Genomic DNA, 25944 nt, shown 5'->3' with positions numbered 1-25944 from the left:
TGGATGACCTCAGACCAGGCTTGTCTGGGTACCTCTGATGGAACTGGCGGAGTAAGCGAGGAGCATTAATGTTATTACCGTAATCGGGTCCCATGAGTTATCTTCAACTGGGTAGCCCTGCCATTTAATCAGATTTTGTAGCCGATTCCTGTATAATCTGGAATCCAGAATCTTCTTAACCGCAAATTCCTCCTATCAATCAGCACTGGATCAGGATGGGGAGAAGAACGTCCAGGAAACGTATTGGTGTACTGCTGCCTTTAGTAAGGAAACGTGAAAGACAGGGTGAATTTTCATAGTTCCGGGCAGTTGAAGACGACAAGCAACGGCACTTACAATCTTACTGATCTTATAGGATCCAATGTACTTATGTCCCAATTTGGATGATGGGATTCTCAATTTAAGATTTTTAGTTGATAGCCAGACCAAGTCTCCTACCTTGAAAGCTGGTGCAGGTTTACAAAACGTATCTGCTGCTCTTTTATACCTTTCCTGAGCCAATTCCAGATTTTCCTTTAGAAGATCAATATTGCGTTGTAAAGACGTGATTCTTTCAGCAACAGCTGGCAAGGGCTTATCTATCGGAAATTGAGGAAGAATGTTAGGATGATAACCTAGATTGGTGTAAAAAGGAGACTGCTTATAAAGGCAAGAGGCAGAGAACAGGGCGGAAACATAGAAGCTAGAAACTCCATACTGACTCAGGGCAAAGCAGCTGCAGCAGGACAAAGCAAAATGGCCGACGGAAAAGTTAGGTTTCAATAACAGAAAACAACAGCAGATATAGCAAAGATACTGAGAACCTTACACATAGTTTAGTCCAGGGGTCTCAAGCTCGGCTGAGTATATGGGCCGCACATAGAAAAAAAATTGAATTTGGGGAGGGGCCTCATTTTTTGTAGGACAAAGTGGCATTTTTAGTGATACCATTTTTTTCTATACACCTTTTGATTATTTTTTTTTTACATTTCTGCCTTGTTTATTTTGTCTTTTTGTATGACATTCATTGTTGTGTTATGGTAGATTTATAGCTTGGGTTTATATATAAAACAGCATTTTTAGTAGTAAAAATTTTTTGTGCTTTATTTGGAATTTTGTTTTTACATTTTTACAATTTAGTGTCCCCTAATTGGTCACATACAGTAATATTGTCTTACAATTAGCACCATATAGTAATTCTGGCAAACATCCTCCATTCTGGTCTCCATCTTGTAGCAATGTCCCATCCTGGTCCCCATATTGTAGTAATGTCCCCCATCTTGTAGTAAAGCTTCATCTTGGTGTAATGTCTCCGTCCTGGTCCCTTTCTTGTGGTAATGTCTCCATCCTGGTCATCATCTTGTAGTAATGTCTTTATCTTGTAATCGCCCTATAGTGTTCCTCATTATTATTATTTTATTATTATACATTTTTATAGCACCATTTATTCCATGGCACTTTACATGCAAAAGGGGCAAATATAGACAAGTACAATAAACATGAGCAGAAAAAAGGCACACGCAAGTACAGAAGGAGAGAGGACCGTGCCTGTGAGGGCTCACAGTCTACAGTGGATGGGTGAGGATACACTAGGAGAGGGTAGAGCTGGTCGTGCAGCGGTTCAGTAGATTGAGGATCACTGCAGGTTGTAGGCTTATTGCAAGAGGTAGGTCTTCAGTTTTTTTTTAAGGTTTCCGTGGTAGGCGAGAGTCTGATGTGTTGGGGTAGAGAGTTCCAGAGTATGAGGGAGGCACGGGAGAAGTCTTGTATGCGGTTGTGGGAAGAAGAGATAAGAAGGGAGTAGAGAAGGAGATCTTTAGAGGATCGAAGATTGCGTGTAGGTAAGTCCTGGGAAACCATGTCACAGATGTATGAAGGAGTCGGTGTGGATGGCTATGTATGTCATAGCTAGGGTTTTGAACTAGAGCCTCTGGACAATAGGAAGCCAGTGAAGGGCTTGGCAGAGAGGAGAGACTGGGGAATAACGGGGAGACAGGTGAATTAGTCAGGCAACAGAGTGTTGGATGGATTGGAGTGCTGCCAGAGTGCTAGAGGGGAGGCCAGAGAGTAGGAGGTTGCAGTAGTCGAGGCGGGAGATGATGAGGGCGTGCACTAGTGTTTTTCTGGTTTCGTGGTCAAGGAATGTATGGATTCGGGAAATATTTTTGAGTTTGAGTTGGCTGGAGGAGGCAAGGGCTTGAATATGTGGCTTGAAAGAGAGGGCAGAGTCGAGGATCACCCCGAGGCACCGAGCTTGCGGGACTGGGGAGAGTGAGCAGCCATTGACATTGATGGATAGATAGGTCTGGTGGAGGGGTAGAGTGAGATGGGGAAAGATGATAAATTCTGTTTTGTCCATGTTCAGTTTTAGAAAGCGAGCAGAAAAGAAAGCTGAAATAGCAGACAGACATTGTGAGATTTTGGTCAGTAAGGAGGTGAGGTCAGGTCCAGATAGGTAGATCTGCGTGTCATCGGCATAGAGATGATACTGCAAACGGTGGGATTCTATGAGCTGTCCCAGGCTGAAGGTGTAGATGGAGAAGATTAGAAGTCCTAGAACTGAGCCTTGGGGAACACCGACAGACAGGGGGCGAGGTGAGGAGGTGGTGTGGGAGAGGGAGACACTGAATGCTCGGTCTGTTAGGTATGACGAGATCCTTGGGGCCAAGTCTGATGCCAAGAGATGAGAGAATCTGTAGCAGGAGGGAATGGTCCACAGTACCAAGGGAGAAGGGAGAAGACAGGTCCAGGAGAAGGAGGACAGAGTAGTGTCCCTTGCTCTTGGCGGTTAGTAGGTCATTGGTGACTTTAGTTAGGGCAGTTTCAGTTGAGTGATGCCGTCGGAAGCCAGATTGTAACCAGTCAAAGAGGGAGCAGGAGGAGAGGTGGGAGGACAGTTCAAGATGGACATGCTGTTCCAGTAGTTTTGAGACATAAAGGAAAAGAGATATTGGGTGATAGCTAGACACAGAGGATGGGTCAAGGGGGGCTTTTTGAGGATGGGTGTGATCGAGGCATGTTTGAAGGTGAGGGGCAGACACCTTTTGTAAATGAGAGGTTGAACAGGTGTGTTAGGGATGGGATGAAGACTGGCGAGGTTAGGGATGAGGTGGGATGGGAGCGCGAGTCAAGCGTGCAAGTGGTGAGATGTGATCTTGACAAGAGGGTGGAGAGCTGATCTTCTGTCATGGTGGAGAAGCTGGTTTTGGAGGAACAGGGCTGAGCAGCTAAGAGGGGCATTAGGGGCTGCGGGCCGAAGCTTTCTCTGATCGTATCGATCTTCTGCTTAAATAAAGAGGCAAAGTCTTTAGCAGAAATGAGAGGAGAGGGAGGAGGTGCTGGGAGGCGGAGTAGAGAATTGAGTGTTGAAAAGCTGTTTAGGGTTGTGAGACAGGGAGGATATGAGAGATGAGAAGTAAGTTTTGCGGCAGTGAGCGTGGACTTGAAGTTGGTGAGAGACTGCTTGTATGTGATGAAGTGCTCGGCAGAGCAGGATCTCTTCCATCTCCGCTCAGCGACCCTGGAAGCCCGTCTCAGTTCTTTTGTCAGGCTGGTCAGCCAGGGCTGTCTGTTGATTGTATGAGTTTTGCTATGCATGAGGGGGCGGCCAAATCAAGTGTTGCTGTTATTGTGGTGTTATAAAAAGTGGCAGCAGCATCTGTGTCATGAAGGGAAGCTATGTCTGTAAGAGGGAAAAAGGACTCAGAGAGTGATTGTAAATTGAGGTGTTTGAGATTCCTGCGAGTGAGTTTATGGAAAGGGGGTTGCGCAGTAGGAGAGGAGAGGAAAGAGAATGTCAGTAGGTTGTGGTCGGACAGGGGGAGGGGTGAGTCAGTAAGATTAGTAAGGGAACAGAGGCAGGTGAAGATAAGGTCCAGCTTGTGATAATCTTTGTGAGTGGCCACGGAGGACCATTGAGTGAGGCCAAAGGAGGCAGTGAGCGATAAAAGTTTAGAGGCAGCTTGGGTGGAAGCATCAATGGGGATGATGAAGTCACCCATGATGATAGTGGGGATGTCAGCTGAGAGGAAATGAAGTAGCCAGGTGGTAAAGTGGTCAAAAAAGGTGGAGATGGCTAGTTCTGGGGGCGGTAGATGACGACCAGCTGGAGGTTGGAGGGGGAGTAGATAGGACCAGAGTGCACCTCAAACAAGGGAAGAGTAGCAGAGGGCGGTAGTGGAATTGGGGTAAAGGAGCAGGTATCGGACAGGAGCAAGCCAACTCCTCCACCACGTTTGTTGCTGGGGCGAGGGGTGTGAGAGAGATTGAGTCCGCCATAAGAAAGTGCAACTGGAGAGGCTGAGTCAGAGGGGGTGACCCAGGTTTCAGTGTTGCCAAGGAAGGAGAGTTTGTTGGTGATGAAGAGGTCATGGATAAACAAGAGTTTGTTGCAGACAGAGCGTGCATTCCATAGTTCTCCAGGTAGGGGGACCGGGGTGTGTGGGGCTGGATGAATGGGTATGAGGTTATCATCATTGCGAAAACATCTAGGGGATCGTGGCAGGGGGTTCAAAATGAGTGTGGGGATGTGCTGAGGAGGGCCAGGATTTGGGGATACGTCACCAGCATTGAGGAGTAGCAAACAGAGTGTTAGAAGGTGGGAGCAGGATAAGACATGATGTGGCTGTGTGTGTCTGGAGAAAAAGGATTGTATGTGGAGGAACAGTTCTGAGGAGGGGTGAGATGGCTGGGAAGTAATGGCCAATGGACACTCGCCAAACAGAGGCCAGCAGCTGACATCAGGGTGCCAGCGCAGCGGTTTATTACGTCACTGCCATGCGCCGGCACACCGATGTCAGCTGCTGGCCTCTGATTGACCAGTGGCTGGCATTAGTAGTGCCGTGTAGAGAGCTTGTCTCTGCGAGGCAATACATTTCAATTGAATGTGCGTCCAAGTGTGAGCAGGTTGGGAAGGAGTTACAAGTTTACTTACAGGGGAATACTCCACGCAGGGAGGCAAACAGCTAATGGGAGTGCAAAAACAGTTCAGATGCAAAAACATCTGCAGAGTCAATGAAAACAAGGGAAAAGATAGTGGCAGTTCGTATTAGATCAACTTAACCTGTCAGTCGTCTTCTATGCCTTTCTATGGGATGATGCCAACTATGGCTGGTACGGTGCTGTTCCAGTGGGGTCCTGCAAACAACGGTCTGACGGCAGTAGTCGGTGTTCGGTACCTTCCACTGTGCCCCTAGTCCACGAACATATGCGGCCGGAGCAAACAAGGCCGCAGCACAATCAGGGTCTCCGGTGGGCGGGAAAATATATGCTGGTGAGGTGGGTTACAAAATCTATCCAATACTTGGTTCTCTCTTTGCGGCACACACGCTATACTCACGGTCATGAAGTACACTGCACCTCGATCTCTGCCAGCTACTGGGTTCGCTGCACTTTTCTCTCTATGTTGCACGCTGCCTGTTCCCGCCAAGACAAGCACCGTCAACCACTGGCTCGCTGCTTCTTCGGTGGGGTCCTGCAGACCATAGTCCGACGACGAACAGTCCTGAACTCTGCCCTGGCTCTTAGGCTGGTGTGCAGTGCTTAGCTGAACAGGGCTCCCGGCTCTTTCCTTGTTATTGCGGGGGGCTCCGGCAGCTTTCCGGCATTGGATCGGCCGCGTGTCATTGTGGCCTGGCTGTGCACCCCTTGGAGCCCCCTGCGCACGGACCTTGCCTCTGTCAATGCCGGCGGGAAACTGCCCAATGCTGCGCACGCCCCCAGCTTCCGTGTCAGAGCACCGGTCCGGTCCATTTTAAATAAAGGACGCAGCCTCAGCAGTTCCGGACCCAGCTCAATACAGGTACTTGCAGCCTGGTCTTCCTCCTTACACAAGGATGCACGTTCATTTGAAATAAAGCGCTGCTGTCGGCAGCCTCCTGGACCGAGCCGCAATCATCAAGTGGTCTGCAGTGCCTGTGGGCCACATGATGCAGCCTCATGGGCCACATGCGGGCCGTGGGTTTCTGACCCCTGGTTTAGTCTGTGGCATAACTCCCAACCGTCCCAGATACAGCGGAACAGTCCCGATTTTGAGACTCTGTCCTGCTGTCCTGGCCGGGATAGCTGTCCTGGCCGCTAGCTGTGTCAGATCGGAGCAGATATTGCTCCTCGCTCCAACACTGATTGGTACAGGACACACGGAGAGGCGTCTTTATCAGTGGCATACCAGAGCTGCAGCGACGTGAGCAGTCAGCAGCATGGCATGACTAGATGACATCATTCAGTGCAGCTGGAGAGGAAGCTGCCGGCTGCTGCGAGGGTGCGCGGTGAGAGATGTGTGTGTGTAGGTGTGTGTATGTGTGTGTCTGTTGGTGTGTGTAGGTGTGTGTGGTGATGGAGAAGGCAATGATGGGGGGGAGAAGGCAATGATGGGGGTGTGAGGGTAATGGGGGTGGGATAATTACGTGTGGCCATTATACTGTATGCAGCATCATGTGGGGCCATTATACAGTACGCAGCATCATGTGGGACCATTAAACTGTACGCAGCATCATGAGGGGCTATTATACTATACCCAGCATCATGTAGGGCCATTATACTGTATGCAGCATCATGTGGGGCCATTATACTGTACGCAGCATCATGTAGGGCCATTATACTGTACGCAGCATCATGTGGGGCCATTGTACAGTATGGAGCACTGTGTGGCCATTATACAGTATTGAGCATCATGTGTGGCCATTATACAGTATGGAGCACTGTGTGGCCATTATACAGTATTGAGCATCATGTGTGGCCATTATGCAGTATTGAGCATCATGTGTGGCCATTATACAGTATTGAGTATCATGTGTGGCCATTATACAGTATGGAGCATCATGTGTGGCCATTATACAGTATGGAGCACTGTGTGGCCATTATACACTATGGAGCATCATGTGTGGCCATTATACAGTATTGAGCATCATGTGTGGCCATTATACAGTATGGAGCACTGTGTGGCCATATTTTGTTGTTTATAATTATTTATGAAACAATGTGATCAGCAGTGCTAAATGGGTGTCGTTGGGGCATGGATATGGGTGTGAGTAGTTGTGAAATCGGTGTGGTCAGGGGTGTGGCCTAATATTTGCCATAGCGCGCTGCGCGAGCCACAACCTTTATCCCTCTTTGCCTTCTTCCAAAGTTGGGAGGTATGGTCTGTGGTTAGGGCTATCTCAGCTCACACAGGAAACAATAGGGACTGCGGGGTCAGGATCTCTAGTCTGTACTGGAACCAGCAGGGTCAGTTGCAGTTTTTAATGTGTTAATCTTTTTTCAGGAGTGAGTTGCCACACTATCATAATGACGCCTCTGTGCACGTTTATAACTGAAAATACATTTGGTCTCTTCTAGTAAAAATTAATTGATTTCCATTGTACCGGCATTGTTATAATTATGAAATGGTCTTCCACTCATCGTTAGCATCACTTTCTCGTGGTGTATAAATGCTTTTCTGGTCATACAGGTGAAGATGTTTTAGCCACATACAAAGAGAACCATCGAAATTTCCTGTTCCCTGAACCAAAGCTGACACCTCCGTACCCAGGAGTGGATCGAGAGGTGCTGATGAAAACTGTTCCAGGCTTCCCGGTAAGTGACATTGTTTTATTACAAGTTTACTTCTTGTTGAGTCAATATAAAATAGATTTCTATTTTCTGCTTAATATACGGTACATGTTTTCTTAGATGTGATAATAACACTTTACCTTAACCCCTTAAGGACCAGGGGTATTTCCGTTTTTGCGTTTCCATTTTTGCTCCCCTTCTTCCATAAGTTCTTGCCATAACTTTTTTGTGTTTCCATCAATATGGTCATGTGAGGGCTTGCTTTTTGTGGGACGAGTTGTACTTTTGAACGACACCATTGATTTTACCATATCGTGTACTGGAAAACGGGAAAAAATTTACAAATGCGGTGAAATTGCAAAAAAAAGTGCAATTCCACAATTGTTTTTTAGATTTTTTTTAACCATGTTCATTAAATGCTAAAACTGACCTGCCATTATGATTCTCCAGGTCACTACGAGTTCACAGACTCCAAACATGTCTAAGTTCTTTTTTATGTAAGGGGTGAAATAAAATTCCAAAGTTTGTAAAAATGAAAATTTTTTTTGCCATTTTCCAAGACCCGTAGCGTCTCCATTTTTTGTGATCTCGGATTGGGTGAGGGCTTATTTTTTGCCCGCTGATCTGACATTTTTAATAATACCATTTTGGCATGTATACAATCTTTTGATTGCCTGTTATTCCATTTAATTGCAATGTTGTAGCGGCCAAAAATACGAAATTCTGGCATTTTGATTTTTTTCTTGCTGCGCCATTTACTGATTGGATTAATTCTTTTTATATATTGATAGATCAGGCGATTCTGAACGCAGCCATATCAAATATGTGTATATTTTATTTTTTTTATTTTATTTTGAATGGGGCGAAAGGGGGGGAGATTTGAACTTTTATATATTTTTTATTTTTTAAATATTTTTAAAAACATTTTTTTTACTTGCTTCAATAGTCTCCAAGGGAGACTAGAAGCTGCGATCATCCAATCACTTGTACTGCATAGAGCAGGGCTGCAGCCCTTCTCTATGCAGCAGATATGCTCACTTGCTATGAGCGCCGACCGCTGGGCAGCGCTCATAGCTATCCGGCTATGATAACCACAGGGGTCTCCTGCTGATCCTCGGTTGTTATGCCAACCCATCGGTCATGTGACATGGGTGCCGATGGGAGGTGGTAATGACGCGCTTCCTGCACGTGCATGTTAAATGCCGCTGTCAGTTTGTTAACAGCCACGGGTAGATCGCGATTCCACCTGCGGCTGTTAGGGGGACATGACAGCTGATCAGGGAAAGGTCAGGGAGGTCTGGTGCCTACGCACTGCAGTACTTTGCTCTGCCCTCAACAGGGCAGACAAAGTACGCCTGCGCAGGAGCTGTGACAGGAAGCAAAGAAGAGGACTACATCGTATGAAGATGGTAGGCACCGGACCCGGACCGCGACGCCCATCGGACCAGACTGCACCGGGACCGCCCCTGAATGAGTATAATGTAACTTGTTTTTCCACGTCACCACCTGACAGCACCATGGAGGACGTCCTTCTTATCCACAGTGGGACAGGAAATCACGAGAGTTTAAAAGGACCCTCCCACTACCACCCTTCAGTGTTTTTTCCTGTCCCACTGCGGATAGGGAACAACGAGAGCCTATCTGACCGTATCTTCCCACCTCAAGACTTCTGCGGCTGACACCTGATACCAGGGTCCCTCAGCGTACCTCAGTGCAGCACTGCTCCTGAGGAATGGGTCGCTTCCCTCTAACGGGGGCTCTCGACCCAAGATGGTGCCTTGGCAGTGTCCTGGCGCCATTTCTGTTGATACCGGTAAGGGGTCCATCACGCGGGTCCCAGGGAAGTATCACCGCCGCAAAGCAGCATCCCAGCACTGCAGCTTCCAGCCGCGTCACTCATCACTTCCGAGTCGGGGCCTGCGGCAGACAGAGGCAGAGTTTTTTTCTCCAGGAGGGAGTACTTCCGGGGCAGGGTCGGCAGCGCGAAAAGACTGAAGACCACGCTGCATATATTAAGGTAACGGGGGGGTGATCAGCTTTCTGGAGCAGTCCTTCCTACTCCAGCAGTCAGTATGGAGGAGACTGCAAGAACGGAGGTTGGCTCTGAGAGCCAGGGGCATGTGAGTACCCAGTAAGAGGTCACCATAGGAGCCAAGCCTAGCCCAGTTACCATAGGGCACGTATCTTTATGTATTCCAGGGAGCTTCCAACGCTGCAGCAGAAAAAAAAGACGGCAAGAGGTCGGGGAAAAATAGGAAGTTCCCCATTTGCACCTCAAGGCTATCAGAGACCTGGCAGAAACCCCTCTGTAATGCATGCACCAGGAGAGTCGTTGGGGAGGAACAGGCTGCGCTTATGTCCAACATGAGGTCTGTTATAAGGCAGGAGGTACAGTCCTCAGTATCAGGACTAGTATGCCCTCAGCCTGCACAATCAGAACCCGTAAGAGGCCAAGATAATCTGACTTTTCTTCCGAACAGGTTTTTTCTGAGTCCAATATAGAGGAAGAAGGGTCAAGCATGGATCCTCCAGAGAAGGGAAATAAATATTTATTTTCCTCTGCAGATACGGACGAACTCCTTGGTGTTGTGAGACACACTATGTAGATAGAGGAGCCCCCGGCATCTCTCTCCATACACGATTAAATGTTTGGGGGCTACGTTCGCAGACTTCAAGGCTCTTTCCAGTCAACTCCCATATATGTGCCATGAACTTAGTGGAACGGGAAGAGGCAGATAAGAGACTTGCAATTCCACCGGAACTTTAGACTGCGGCTACCATTTGATTCTGAAGAGATCAGGGTCTGGGAAGATAACCCTAAAATTGATATCCCGATAGCAAAGGTGTCCAAAAGAACGGCTATTCCTTTTGAGGATTCCTCTAATCTGAAGGAACCGATGGACCGAAAGGCTGATGGACTCCTAAAAAGGACCTGGGAGAGTTCAGCAGCAATAATACACGCTAACATAGCAGCAACATCGGTAGCACGTACTGTGCATTTATGGGTAGATGATTTAGAGGAACACCTGACAGCCAAAGCTCCTAGGGAAGCTATCCTAAAATCCCTTCTCTTATTAAAGCTAGCAACTGATTTCCTGGCAGACGCTTCCGCTGAATCAGTCAGATTTGCAGCCAGAAATCAATCACTGTCCAATGCAGCTCGAAGAGCCATCTGGCTGAAGAGTTGGTTGGGGGACACGCAGTCCAAAAACAAGCTTTGCTCTATACCCTTTTCGGGGGAAAGGTGTTCGGGCCCATCCTGGACAACATTTTAGACAAAGCTTCAGATGAGAACAAAGGGTTTCCTGAGGAAAAGCGCAAGAAATATCAGCCCTTTTGTAGGTCCCGTTTCAGTCAAAAAACAAACTATAGGGGAAAAGGGAAATCGGGAAGGTAGAGCTATCCCAAAGGGGGTAGGAATAGAGATTCCATCTTCCTTCTCAGGTTCAGGATTGGCCCCTAGAAGGAAATGACGCTATCAGAGTAGGGGGGAGTCTGATGATGTTCCTGGAGGGTTGGCAAAATATTTCCAGAAGTCCGTGGATTCTACAGGTTATCTCTCAGGGATACAGGATAGAATTCGGGGATCTGCCAACAGAAAAATTTCTCGTAACAAAGCCCAGGCTTGTCTTAACCTATCCTATGTGGTCAGATATTCAGGACCTCTTAAAAATAGTAGCAATAATTCCACTACCTGTTCAAGAAGAAGGCAGAGGTCATTATTCAAGTCTCTTCTCGTTATAAAAACCGTCAGGGAATCCAGAGCAATAGTAAACCTCAGACCCTTAAACAGGTGGATAAGGTACATGAGGTTCAAGATGGAGTCCATACGATCCACGGTACCCATCTTGAGCAAGGGCGTTGTTATGTGCACTTTGGACCTAAAGAGTGCATATTACCATGTACCGATCCACGCAGGCCATCAAAAATACCTAAGGTTTGCCATAGAAATGGAAGGCAGAATCTACCACTATCAGCTTTGCTGCCTTCCCTTCGGCCTAGCATCAGCTCCCAGAGTTTTTACGAAAATAATGGTAGAGGTAGTAGCCTACCTGAGAAAACAGAATATCACTGTAATCCCCTACCTAGACGATTTCTTAGTAGTAGCAGATTCTGTTAATAAAATTTTTGGGAGTCATGTTAGACTCGGTGTTAAGGATGTCTTTCCTACCAGAGGAGAAACAAGCCAGCATAAAAGAAAGGATTCGTCAATTTTCAAGAAGCCAGGTCTCCATCAGAGATGCGATGAAGATCCTGGGACTGATGACATCCTGCATTCCCTGTGTAAACTGGAGCCAGTTTAATTCTCGAGATCTACAGCAGGCGGACCTAGCATCCTGAGACAGAAAGCACAGCTCACTGGACAGGGAGATGGAGCCGTCTCGTCGAGTCAAAAGATCCCTATACTGGTGGACCATTCCCAGAAATCTCCAAACAGGTGTCTCGTGGGTGCAGTCTCCTTGTGTTGTAGTCACCACAAATGCAAGTCAGCAAGGATGGGGTGGACATTTGCAAGGAAGATACTTCCAGGGCCATTGGAGTCCAGAAGAGAGCAGAGAATCATCCAATTCCAGAAAATCGCATGCGGTTTGGAAAGTTCTAGCTCACTCCCAGTCCCTGGTGAGAAACAAACATATGAAGGTACTGTGAGACAAAACAATGTCAGTAGCCTTCCTCTGTCATCAGGGCGGTCCAAGGCATTCATAATTGCAGCGACTGGCAGGACGAATATTCAGATGAGCAGTGTAATCTGTTCAAACAACCTCGGCGGTACACCTGGAAGGTACCAGCAACCAGGTCGTAGATTTCCTAAGCAGAAAGAAAGTTTCCGCAACAGAGTGGGAATTGAACAACGAAGTGTTCAGCGTATTATGTCAACGCTGGGGAAAACCAGACGTGGATCTATTTGCGGACAGAGAAAATGCAAAAGTCAGAACCTTCTACTCCCTGAACCCTCTGGAGGGTCCACGCCCTTTACCAATCATGGAGCAGGGGTCTGTTGTACGCACTCCTACCTCTCTCACTGATCCCAAGGACGCACCGAAAAATATACGATGACAGGGCCAGGGTCATACTCGTGGTGCCTTTCTGGCTGAAGAGGAGCTGGTTCCCCCTGCTAAGAAAGATGTCGGAAGAAGAACCCCTGTTGTTACCAAAAAGGAAGGACCTTCTCCACCAGGGTCCGGTTCTGCACCCCAACCCGGAAACCCTCCATCTATCAGCCTGGATCCTGAGCGTCAAGTCCTAAAATCTAGGGGCCTGTCAGACGAAGTTATCTCTACTCTACAAGCAAGTAGAAAACCAGTGACTTCCTCAATCTATAGGAAAATTTGGAAAAAATTTTGCAGTTATTGTGGAGAAGTGACAGTTGATACTGACCACCCAGATTTTCCCAGGATTTTTGACTTCCTACAGTCAGGGTTCAAAAAAGGGCTTAGACCTAGTACCTTAAGAGTACAGATTGCAGCCCTTAGTGTATATTATGACTCTTCCTTATCATCACACCCTTGGGTAGCCCGTTTCTCCAGAGCTGTTTAGAGGCTAACACCCTTAATACGGAAATCTGTCCCTCCTTGGGACTTAAACTTAGTAGTTAACATGTTATGTAGGCACCCGTACGATCTGGGGGAAGATCTATAGATCAGTAAACTTTCGTTTAAGACAGTGTTGTTAGTGGCCATCACATCAGCAAAGAGGCTAGGAGAGCTTCAGGCCTTATCTACTCAGAACCCTTATCTCCAGTTGTTCGACGATCGGTTAAGACTAGATCCACCTATTCTCCCGAAGGATGTCTCTGATTCAAATATGAATCAGGAGGTGGTACTTCCTTTGTTTTGCCAACTTCCTAAAAACCAGAAAGAAAAATCCTACCATAACCTAGATGTCAGGGAGACAGTACTCAGATATCTAGAAGCAACCAGGGCCTGGAGGAGGGATAATAATTTATTTATTTAGTACAGAGGTCCGAATAAGGGAAAGAAAGCATCAAAATCCACTATCGCTAGATGGATCAGAACCACAATAAGCTTAGCTTATGACGAACAAGGGAAGAACCCCCCAGAGGGTCTCAGAGCCCATTCAACCAGGGCTATGGCCGCTTCTTGGGCAGAAAAAGGGGGAGCTTCAGCTGAACAGATCTGCAGGGCCGCATCCTAGTCCAGTCTTAGTACTTTTTCTAAGCATTATATATAAACTAGATGTGGTGTCGACACAATTAGCGTTTGGCAGGAAGGTGCTTCATGCAGTAGTCCCACCCTAGGACCATTATTCTTTGGTTCTTCTCCATGGTGCTGTCAGGTGTTGACCTGGAAAACGGTAATTAGACCTACTATTATTGTATTTCCAGGAATCCATCGTGACAGCACTATTAGTTCCCTCCCTTTTTTTATTCCAAAGAACTCCATACTAATGTGATGTAAGATTTGTATGACAAATTATTGTTTAAATAAAATTCTCTTCTTGCATCCATTCCATGTTACTTTGGAAAATGACTGAAGGGTGTTAGTGGGAGGGTCCTTTTAAACTCTTGTGGTTACATATCCCACTGTGGATAGGAAGGACGTCCTCCATGGTGCTGTCAGGATGGATTCCTGGAAATACAATTACCAGTAGGTCTAATTACCGTTTTTGTATCTTTCAGGTTACATTGGGGGCTTATCTACAGCATTACAGAATGCTGTAGATAAGCCCCTGATGGCGGTGGCCTTAGCTTATAGGCAAAAAATGGGGTGACAGATTCCCTTTAATGTTCATCATTCCATGTTTAAAGACTAGAGAGACCTTTCATGGTTTTAAGGTTGAAAGAAGATGCAAGAGCATCCAGAGGAACCAACATCCCCATGAGGCAGATACTAAATGTCCCACATTAAAGGAAAAATTCCTTCACAGCTCCACATATGACGTCACAACTCCACATCATACTAGTTCCCTGGATCCCATGTCCCATCCCAGAATCTACTACCCAAGACCTGTAATATTATATTTTTGAAGAATCTTTGTAGTGAATCAACCATTACAACATTATGTGGCAGATAGTTCCATAGTATCACTACTCTTACAGTAAAGAATTGCCATCTGTGATGAAGGAGGATACTTATTTTCCTCTAGATGTAGGCACCTTTATTATCATTGCAGGTCCAGGTGTAAAAAGATCCTTGAAAGACCTCTGTACTGTCCGCTCATATGTTTGTACATTCATTTTTCCAAACTGAATAACCCCAAGATTAATAACCTATTGTGATATTGCTGTGTACCCATTCCCTTAATAACACTGGTTGTTCTCTGCACTCGCTCTAGTTCATCTACAGGGACATGTAAGGGGTACGTGCCCACGATCAGGAATAGTAGCGTTTTTGATGTAGCGCACTTGCACTGTGTTCAAAACTACAAGCACAGTGGATGGGATTTATAGAAATCGCATGCCTACTGTGCTTCTATTTGAAACTGCGTAAACTCTCCCGTTGTGCAGGTTTACAAGTCGCAGCATGTCAATTTAGTAGCGTCTCCGCAACAGAAATGTCCACAATAAAAATGTAGTGGATGCGGTAAATCCGCATGGTTCAGTGAACACATACGGATTTACATGCGTGATTAGAACGCAGCAAAAATGCACTGTATTCAAAGTGCTACTATTTCCTGATCGTGGGCACATACCCTAAAAGTTTGGGAACCCCTGGACAAAATTACTGTTGTTTTGAAGTTAAGCAAGTTGAAGATGAAATGATCTCTAAAAGGCCTAAAGTTAAAGATAACACATTTCCATTGTATTTTAGGCAAAAAAAAATATTGTCATCTTTTACATTTTAAAAATTATGCAAAAAAGAAAATTGGAAGATGCAAAAGTTTGGGCACCCTTGGAGATTTGTGTGCTTATATAAATGTGACAAAGGTTTCAGACCTTAAGTAGCCTGTTATGGATATAGCTTGTTCACTATCATCGTTAGGAAATACCAGGTGATGCAAATTTCCCAGCTTTATAAAAGCCCAGCCTCCTCTAACCTAAGCAGATGCCTAGCACTCTGAAAATGAAAATGGAGGGGGCTCACAAAGCAGAAGAAGGCTATAACAAAATAGCAAATTTTTTTCAAGTTGCCCTTTCCTCAGTTCGAAATGTAGTTAAGAATCAGTATGGCAGTTAACAGGAACAGTGAAGGACAAGATAATGTCTGGAAGACCAAGCAAAATTTCAATAAGAGCTCGTAGTATTGCTAGAGAGGCAAATCAGAAACCCCACTTGACTGCAAAAGACCTTCAGAAAGATTTAGCAGGCTCTGGAGTGGTACATTGTTCTTCTGTTCAGAGACATCTGTACAAACATGGCCCTCATGGAAGAGTCATCAGAAGAAATCCTCTCCTGTGTCCTCACCATAAAATTCTGCATCAGAAGTATGCAAAAGAACATCTAAGCAAGCCTCATGCATTTTCAAAAAAAGTCCTGTGGGATGATGAGGTTAAAATAGAACTCTTTGGCCACAGTGATCAAAAGGTATGTAAGGAGAAAAAAGAACACAGAATTTCAAGAAAAGAACTTCTTGCCAACCATTAACCATTGGGGTGGATCAATCACACTTTGGGGTTGTGTTGCAGCCAATGGCATGGGGAATATTTAATGCGTATAGGGAGAAGAAAGGATTCAATGAAATTTCAACAAATTCTTGATGCAAACATGACACCATCTGTAAATAAGCTGAAGTTGAAAAGATGATTTCTTCTACAAATGGATAATGATCCTAAACACCTAAATCCACAATAGATTTCCTCAAAAGGCGCAAACTGAAGGTTTTACAGTGGCCCTCACAGTCCCCTGATCTAAACATCATTGAAAACCTGTGGTTAGACCTCAAAATAGCAGTGCATGCAAGACAACCCAGGAATCTCTCAGAACAGGAAGAATTTTCTAAGGAATTTTTTTTGTGATTTCTTTTATGCGATTTGGGTGGAGATTTAACACAGCTTTTTTAAGGCATAGTCCAGAAAACCTGTGATTCTGCACTAAAAAATGCTTCGTATTTTTTACAGCTCCTCATAGCAGTCTATGTAAAGCAACATTTTTTTTATTACAATATTTATAAGAAGCTTTTCTGTGAGAGGATAACCCCTTTAAACACACAATGGGCATACAGTTCATTTTCATTCATTCATTCCCACTTTGAACTGTTAAATGCTGTAGATATCCTGCAGAAAATGTGATGTTAAAATACAGCTTTTTTTGTTACATGGGAACATGTACTAAGTTAGTAAAATTGCTGTAAGTTCCCGTCTGCAATCTACATTCATTCATTTTCAGACTCCCTGACATGTAGTTTCAGATTTTTCTCTTCTGTGAGTGACTCTCCCAGTAATACAGGCTGGACATGAGCTCTGTTTATCAAGGGTGCTGCTGTCTTCACTTGCAGAGCTTCTTTGGTTTTTATAGCATGCTTTCTTTTTGAGGTACTTTCTCCCCTCTCTATTCTTTGGACATCTGTGTACAACCCGCTCCACCCTGTGATCACAGAGAATGGAGGGGGATCAGAGAAAGCGTCGGAACCAGGAGTGGGAGTAGATTTGTAACAGAACTGTAATTTTTGCCCTGCAGTCTGCTAGGTACAGACACTCTGCAGGAACAAAACGGTAGAAAGTTTTCAAGGAAGACTTTGTTGAAAGTTGCTTAACTTTGCTGTTTTGGGAACTTCATTTACTTCTATGGGAGTTAGAAAAATAGCACAGCACGTTTGGCTGTTTCTAGAGTCACCCCTAGCTGATGCTGAAAGATGGATATTACTCTCTGAATAATCTTTTAATTTATGCCAAAGCCTCTTTTTATTGAGGAGCATTGTTTTATGTCACCAGGTTTTGCTACCCCATCTGAGAACAGCATGACACAGAGACCCTGATTCCAGTGATGTATCATTTTCTTTGCTGATTGCTGCCATTTTGATAAAAATCCTTGCTTTCTCTGCTACAGATACAACAGATATGTTGAGCTCTGAAAAATACCACTCACACCAATTGGTAGCTTTTTGCCAATCAGTGGTGGGGGCAGGATTATACAGAGCTCATTTAATATGGAGGACTACCTGGCAGCAGGTTTCCTAGTCCTCTAGTGATAATCTCTTCTGATAAAGGAATGGTTTGTATAAAAGCTACACCAAGCAGCCTAGTAAGTGACACATCACTGGAATCAGGGTCTCTGTCTCTACATCATACTTCTCTTAGTTTACACAGCAAAATCCTGCTGTCCGATTCCCTTTAACAGTATAGGACCAGTCTGGGAAGCGCCAGCTCTGTACTTTATTGATCTCACAAATCTCTATGTGCATACCATGCAGATTTTCTGCTTTTCTGACTATCATTTGGTTTCTGATTTCTGAAGTCAGCTTTTTACCCGAGATGTTCAGAAGGCTTTATGTCCTTGACTGAACAGATGTCACATTATTTACTGCGGTAATTGTTTCTCATCCAAGCAGTGCTTACACCTTAATTTACTGCTGGCTTGCTAGACCTCAGTGGGATATTATGGTTTGGTGGCGTATTTAATGAGATGGTAAATCACTGTACCCTTCCATCTCAGCACGGAAGAGATAGGCTTAGTACTTACTGGTCTCTGTCTGACATTGACCTACTGGCCCTCCATTTCTATACTGTAAGCAGTGTATACTATGGGAAGACGCTATGGAACGCTTACATTTTCTGCAAAGGGTGATAACATATTACCTCCAAAAATGTATCCACTGATGGGGTTCATGTCCTGCTGTTAGTTTTGTGAAAATATCCTTTGTATTGTAATAGAAAAGTCTCTTTTTTTAACTTGATCCTCATCTTGATCCTCTTGATCCTCATCTCATGTATGTTCTCTCCGTGTCTGCGTGGGTTTCCTCCGGGTACTCCGGTTTCCTCCCACATTCCAAAGACATACTGATAGGGAATTTAGATTGTGAGCCCCATCGGGGACAGAGATGATAATGTGTGCAACCTGTAAAGCGCTGCGTAATATGTTAGCGCTATATAAAAATAAAGATTATTATTATTTATTATTATCTTCGATGTATAAATTGAACGTTGAGCACATAATGTCTGCTTCAGCACTATTTGTCATTTTTTAAAAGTGGCTCGCAAAGGTTGGGGACTACTGATCTACTCGTTCTCAAGTCTTAGGGCTCATTCAGATGTGTCGTCTGATGCATGAGATAATCGGATCTATAACGCTGATCAGAGCATGGTGCAAGTGTCATCTGATTTTTTAGTACATGGCGAAATGTAAAGATCAAAAGCAATTTCTCCACCTTCTGCATTCTGTCAATCCGTGAAAATCTGACTGCACTCAGTTGTGATACGAGTGCAGTCTGACTTTTTTCACAGACCTATTGACCTGCATTGCCAATTTTTATCCGACCCACGAATCAAAATCGGACATGTCTCTGATATTTTCTGTGGACCACTCGGTGAAAGGAAAAAATTGGACATGTGAATGGCCCCATAGACTATCATAGGCATGAGTTCTATCCATGAGAATCATTTACAGAACTCATAACCAATAATAACAGCAAGGTACTTTGATAATTAGCAAGATTCATTGCTTTCTAATTGCAAAATGACAGCTGGGGATTCCAAATGGAGAAGTCAGATAATATTTTCAAAGATATCATGTGCAGCAGAAACATTATTACTAGCGAAAAGCCAAAAATTCATTTAGGCATATTCTCTCAAATCTGCCGCTATATTCGATTTGCTCCAAAGAAAATTTGGTCTGGATTAAAAGTATGATGTAAGGGCAAAATCACTGTTTTATCTGCTGCACAGCTATCAGTTCTCTGAATGCTGAGCTCCGTATAGCCCCACCCACACCACTGATTGGCAGCTTTCTGTTTATACTGTGCATAGGCAGAAATCTTCCAATCATTGATGGAGCTACAAGATAGCAGGTTTGCTAATCCTCTAGCTCCTTCTGCTGATAAAACTGTAATTTTATCAAAACTACAGGAAACATCCCAGTAAATTATCGCTGGAATCAGGGTCTCTGTCCCTACAGTAAATTATGCTTCTCTCAGATTAGGTGGCAAAAATTTGGTGACAAATTTCCTTTACTGGGTCAAACATTGATTTACATGATAGCTGCTTTCAATAGGTAGAACTTGCAAAGCAACTAATTTGCATACTTTTTAACCATGAAGCATTTTCAATAAGTCTAGATATGATACATATTATATTACTAGCTGTACTACCCGGCTTCGCCCGGGTTAATGACTGCTGTTAGCAAAATAGAATGTGTTAACAAAAATTTATTCTGCACACAAAAACCACAAAACAAATAGATAGAAATGTAATTATTAAAAGGCAAAAACTAAGCAAATAGAAGCATTTCACAACATATATTAGCTTTGTTATACTGAGAATGTCTTTGTTGCCTATATTAACCAATCAGAGCTCAGGTTAATTAACTGTAGCAAAATAGAAGCTGAGCTGTGATTGGTTGCTATTGGCAGCCTGATAAATCCCCAGCCAACAGGAAGCCCTCCCCCCTGGCAGTATATATTAGCTCACACATACACATAATAGACAGGTCATGTGACTGACAGCTGCCGTATTTCCTATATGGTACATTTGTTGCTCTTGTAGTTTGCTTATTAATCAGATTTTTATTTTTGAAGGACAATACCAGACTTGTGTGTGTTTTAGGGCGAGTTTTATGTGTCAAGTTGTGTGTGTTGAGTTGCGTGTGGCGACATGCATGTAGCGACTTTTGTGAGATGAGTTTTGTGTGGCGACATGCGTGTAGCAACATTTTGTGTGTTGAGTTGCATGTGACAGGTTAGTGTAGCAAGTTGTGTGCAGCAAGATTTGTGCATGGCGAGTTTTGCGCGTGGCGAGTTTTATGTGTGGTGCATTTTGAGTATGTGCAAGTTTTGTGTGAGGCAACTTTTGCATGTGGTGCAACTTTTGTACATGTGGCAATTTTTCTGTGTGTGCAAGTTTTGCATGAGGTGAGTTTTCCATGAGGTGAGTTTTGCACGTGTGGCGAGTTTTGCGTGAGCCTAGTTTTGCATATGGCGAGTTTTGCATGTAGCGAGTTTTGAGTGGTGACTTTTGTGTTTCGACTTTTATGTGGCGAGGTTGGTGTGTGTGTGTGGTGAAATGTGTGCTGAGGGTGGTATATGTGTTCAAGCACGTGGTAGTGTGTGGCGCATTTTGTGTTTGTGTTCATATCCCCGTGTGTGGTGAGTATCCCATGTCGGGGCCCCACCTTAGCAACTGTACGGTATATACTCTTTGTCGCCATCGCTCTCATTCTTTAAGTCCTCATTGTTCACATCTGGCAGCTGTCAATTTTCCTCCAACACTTTTCCCTTCACTTTTTCCCCATTATGTAGATAGGAGCAAAATTGTTTGGTGAATTGGAACGCGCGGGGTTAAAATTTCACCTCACAACATAGCCTATGACGCTCTCGGGGTCCAGACGTGTGACTGTGCAAAATTTTGTGGCTGTAGCTGCGACGGTACAGATGCCAATCCCGGACATACACACATACATACATACACACATTCAGCTTTATATATTAGATATACCTGTATGTAATCTCCTGTATATAGTATATACCTGTGTGTCATCTCACCTATATATAGTATATATCTGTGTGTCATCTCCTGTATATAGTATATACCTGTATGTCATCTCCTCCTATACATAGCATATACCTGTGTCATCTCCTCCTGTATATACTATATACCTGTAGGTAATCTGCTCCTGTATATAGTATATACCTGTGTGTCATCTCCTCCTGTATATAGTATATACCTGTATGTCATCTCCTCCTGTATGTAGTATGTACCTGTATGTCATCTCCTCCTCTATATAGTATATACCTGTGTGTCATCTCTCCTGTATATAGTATATATCTGTGTGTCATCTCCTCCTGTATATAGTATATACCTGTGTGTCATCTCCCCTGTAAATAGTATATACCTGTGTGTCATCTCCTGTATATAGTATATAGCTGTATGCCATCTCCTCCTGTATTAGCCCTCGTTCACACGTTATTTGGTCAGTATTTTTACCTCAGTATTTGTAAGCTAAAATGGCAGCCTGATAAATCCCCAGCCAACAGTAAGCCCACCCCCTGGCAGTATATATTAGCTCACACATACACATAATAGACTGGTCATGTGACTGACAGCTGCCGGATTCCTATATGGTACATTTGTTGCTCTTGTAGTTTGTCTGCTTATTAATCAGATTTTTATTTTTGAAGGATACCAGACTTGTGTGTGTTTTAGGGCGAGTTTCGTGTGTCAAGTTGTGTGTGTTGAGTTGCGTGTGGCGACATGCATGTAGGGACTTTTGTGAGATGAGTTTTGTGTGGCGACATGCGTGTAGCAACTTTTTGTGTGTCGAGTTGCATGTGACAGGTTAGTGTAGCAAGTTGTGTGCAGCAAGTTTTGCGCATGGCGAGTTTTGCGCGTGGCGAGTTTTATGTGTGGTGCCTTTTGAGTATGTGCAAGTTTTGTGTGAGGCAACTTTTGCATGTGTTGCAACTTTTGTGCATGTGGCAATTTTTCTGCGTGTGGCAATTTTTCTGCGTGTGCAAGTTTTGCGTGTGGCGAGTTTTGCACGTGTGGCGAGTTTTGCATGTGGAGAGTTTTGCGCGTGGCGAGTTTTGAGCGGCGACTTTTGTGTTTCTACTTTTATGTGGCGAGGTTGGTGTATGTGTGGTGAAATGTGCACTGAGGGTGGTATATGTGTTCGAGCACGTGGTAGTGTGTGGCGCATTTTGTGTGTGTGTTCATATCCCCGTGGTGGTGTGATTATCCCATGTTGGGGCCCCACCTTAGCAACTGTACAGTATATACTCTTTGGTGCCATCGCTGTCATTCTTTAAGTCCCCCTTGTTCACATCTGGCAGCTGTTAATTTGCCTCCAACACTTTTCCTTTCATTTTTTCCCCATTATGTAGATAGGGGCAAAATTGTTTGGTGACTTGGAAAGCGCGGGGTTAAAATTTCACCTCACAATATAGCTTTGACGCTCTCAGGGTCCAGACGTGTGACTGTGCAAAATTTTGTGCCTGTAGCTGCGACGCCTCCAACACTTTTCCTTTCACTTTTTCCCCATTATGTAGATAGGGGCAAAATTGTTTGGTGAATTGGAAAGCGCGGGGTTAAAATTTCACCTCACAACATAGCCTATGACGCTCTCGGGGTCCAGACGTGTGACTGTGCAAAATTTTGTGGCTGTAGCTGCTACGGTTCAGATGCCAATCCCGGACATACATACATACATACATACACACACACACACATTCAGCTTTATATATTAGATATATTCTATACCTCACTTTTTTAATACCAGATATTTATATACAAGCGCAATTTGTTTGTGGCTATATACATTTATATTCTAACCTTTCATTATCTCGTCGTTTTCATGGCTGTGTCAGTTCACATAATTTGTGTTATAGAAAAGTCATCATCTGAACCATGTTTTCTATTTCCTTCTGTTAAAGGGAATTGCACCTAAAATTGAGTTTTCCACTACGACGACCATAAAAGAAACGGCAAATGGTTCCCGGAAACGATGTGATGTATGTTGCGTATTCTAAGAAGTGAATAGTGGGTCGTTGAAAATGTAGATTTTGAGGGGATCTATCACATTATACATCCAGTCCGACCTGTGGGCAGCGCATCATTGAGCAGATTGATTTATAGTATTGTAGGAATAAATGTCTTATTATTTTTCATTTAAATCCTTGCTGTTTCCATTTTTTAGTCCATAGTCAGTCCTAATCAATGATTGTCAGCCTCCTTATATGAGCATGCAAACAGAAATAATTGTCCATCTCTAAGTAGGACCGCCCACTGGACTCCAAACCATAAAACGTGGATACATTCATTCAAGTAAAACACTGCATCTTTCCCCCTAACCTTCTGCTCTATAACAATCTGCCAACAGATAGGACTACATGCACTATGTGAAAGGTTCTCTTTAACAATTCACCCTGTATTTTGAGCACTTAACTACTTTTCTCCACAAGCCTTTTATTCTGCTCTGCTTTGTTTGTCTCGTCCATGAAGACACAATCCCGGAGATCTTTGCAGAACTCTCATAATAGGAGATCAAAGAGTCCATCTAAAAGTTACTCCTGTCCGGAGAAGAGTTACAACAGCCCTACTAGGTCTTCACAGTCCCGTTCTCCATCACCCTATACACGAAGGCGAATGTGTGAACTGAACAAAGACAATCAGCAGCGGCTCGCTCACTTACACCTTGGCAACTATGAGTTCAAGTCTGATGCCGAGACAAGGCCTCCTTTTATAGTAAGACATGTATGTTTTCAGCATGTTACAGATACTTGTACATACTCAACCTCATCAATCCACATGCATATTGTTCTGTAGAAAAATGTAGAAGCAAATCCATGTTAATTCAACTATATTTGACTTAATGTCACGCTGTTACGGTCTTTGGTAAGAGGGAGAGGGGCCTAAAATTGTCTCTGGAACTAGGACCCTAACTATCCTGTCCCAGCGGTACTTTTGAAGGTAGAGATATGCCCGAGTCTCCAATCTTACTATGCTCCTGTTAAACCCTGATCTGTCCCCATGAGTCATGGGACAGAAATGTAAGGTAGACAAATCAGGGATAACAGAAAATCTCTATCATTCAAAGGCACTAACCAACAATAAGGAGGAGGATAGAGACAGGGAGGAATAAACTAAATGGGAACAGGGACCAGGAGATAAACACACACGTACTACAGCAAACTACAGATCACCACTACAGCAACTCTACTCCAACCACTTAGCTTTAGCACTGAGCACAGAAAGACAAATCTTTCACCAGCAGGGACCCAGTATATATAGAAGGAGCAGTTGCAGCTGAGAACAACCAGGCAGCACAAGACGCAACTTGTTGCGTTCCCGTGCAGTCGGCTGGCGCGTCAAAACAACGCATCCGCATACATCAGCATGCCCTGCGTACCCAATGTTAAATATAGGTACGCAGGACGCATGAAGAAGTATGCGGAAGTAGGCGGAGCTTAACGGAGGAAGTACGCAGCCCTCCGCAAAGCCCCCGAACGCAAATGTGAAACCAGCCTTAGTGGTTACTATTAAGATAAATAATAAATTCAATCTAATTAGGGTCAGCATTACCAAACCAACTATACCCCAAAAGGGGGCGGTACTCACAGGATTCTCTGGGGAGGGTATGTTTAGGCTGATCTGCATTATTACCGTTTGTGTAACTCCCCCTTAGTAAAGACTGAAAAAATAATGCTATTATGAAAGCCAATATTTTTGGAACCGTATGGCATATTTAAAAATAAACCAGTAAAAACTCAGCAGGAATAAAATAAGAGCAAAAAAAGGCTACCTTTGGTCTGGTGAACAGGTCCTCCAGCTACTCCAGCATCAGAGCTCTGGCGGTCCCTATTTGTAATCGCTGCAGCTGAATATAGACCTTTGTGGTCACGTTTCATACTTGCTGGCGTAACCCCTGAAGCCAATGATTGTCAGCAGTGGTCACATGGTCATATCATTGCTTCCAGGTTGCAAGTAAGTGTTGTATGTGGTGCTGCTATTTTGTCTATATTACTTAAAGGGTTGAATCAAGAAAAAAAAGTCTGTTTCACATAATATGCAAATTGCCTCTTCAGAGAAAAAGAGGACTTGAACTGTACAGCGCCACATAACATTAACAATAACATTCTGTGCCAAGTTGTCGTGTTTGCAAATGGCTCTTTATGGTCATGCCATAAAATTGGTATCATTTTAACAATGAACCATTATTTTTTAGATCAATCACTCCAAGCCTGTTGGTGAGAAAACATCTTCGCAGCTTCAATCTCCCAAGTCCAAACGTCATTCAAATAGTAAGAATTCTTTAATAAGAGGTAAGTACAGGCTATATTCATACAGTATTTAAAGGGAATCTGTCAGCAGGTTTTTGCTACAGAATCTGACAGCAGCAAAATGTAGGGTCAGATAGACTGATTCCAGCGATGTATCACTTACCAGACTGCTCGTTGCAGTTTGGAATCCTTCTTTTCTCTGCTGTAGATGTAGCAGTGGTCAGATTGCTGAGATATATATAACCCCACACCCCTGACTGACTGCTTCCTGTGTACAGTGTATATTGTCACCAAGCTGCCAATAGTCCTCTAATGATAATGTCACGGGTTTACCGCAACAGAGAGGGTCCAGAAGACAGCGGTGTCTTAATTCACGGATTCCTGCACTGATTAGAAGCACGTCACCATCTTATTAAACGGTGCAGGTTTCTGCTAGCAGTGCAGGGGTTAATCTGTTCAGTTGAGAGCTCCTGGAGCTTTTCTGCTTTGATGGTCTCAGCTGTTCAGTGTTGGCCAATCAAGTCTGCTATATGTACTCATCTCTGGCAATCAGAGATTGCCAGTGTTAGTTTCATACTGCCTGGTTTTGGAA

General features: G+C 44.2%; 1 protein-coding gene across 8 annotated transcripts in view; it reads left to right on the top strand.

Annotated features, from left to right (window-relative positions):
• The window catches only part of SPATA6L (spermatogenesis associated 6 like), a 94425-nt gene that overhangs the window by 27288 nt on the left and 41193 nt on the right, over positions 1-25944 (top strand). For 6 of the 8 annotated variants that reach the window (XM_077249146.1, XM_077249142.1, XM_077249141.1 and 3 more), the window contains exons 6-9: positions 7427-7551; positions 23007-23084; positions 23575-23826; positions 25298-25394. In XM_077249146.1, the coding sequence (XP_077105261.1) occupies positions 7427-7551; positions 23007-23084; positions 23575-23826; positions 25298-25394 (552 nt within the window). The remainder of the gene's footprint in view (positions 1-7426; positions 7552-23006; positions 23085-23574; positions 23827-25297; positions 25395-25944) is intronic. The other 2 variants (XM_077249148.1, XM_077249147.1) reach the window with 1 other exon arrangement.

The sequence above is a fragment of the Ranitomeya variabilis genome, chromosome 1, assembly GCF_051348905.1.
Source record: "Ranitomeya variabilis isolate aRanVar5 chromosome 1, aRanVar5.hap1, whole genome shotgun sequence".
Lineage (NCBI taxonomy): Eukaryota > Metazoa > Chordata > Amphibia > Anura > Dendrobatidae > Ranitomeya > Ranitomeya variabilis.
The sequence above is the reverse complement of the archived record's forward strand: the minus strand, read 5'-3'. Positions and strand labels throughout refer to the sequence as shown.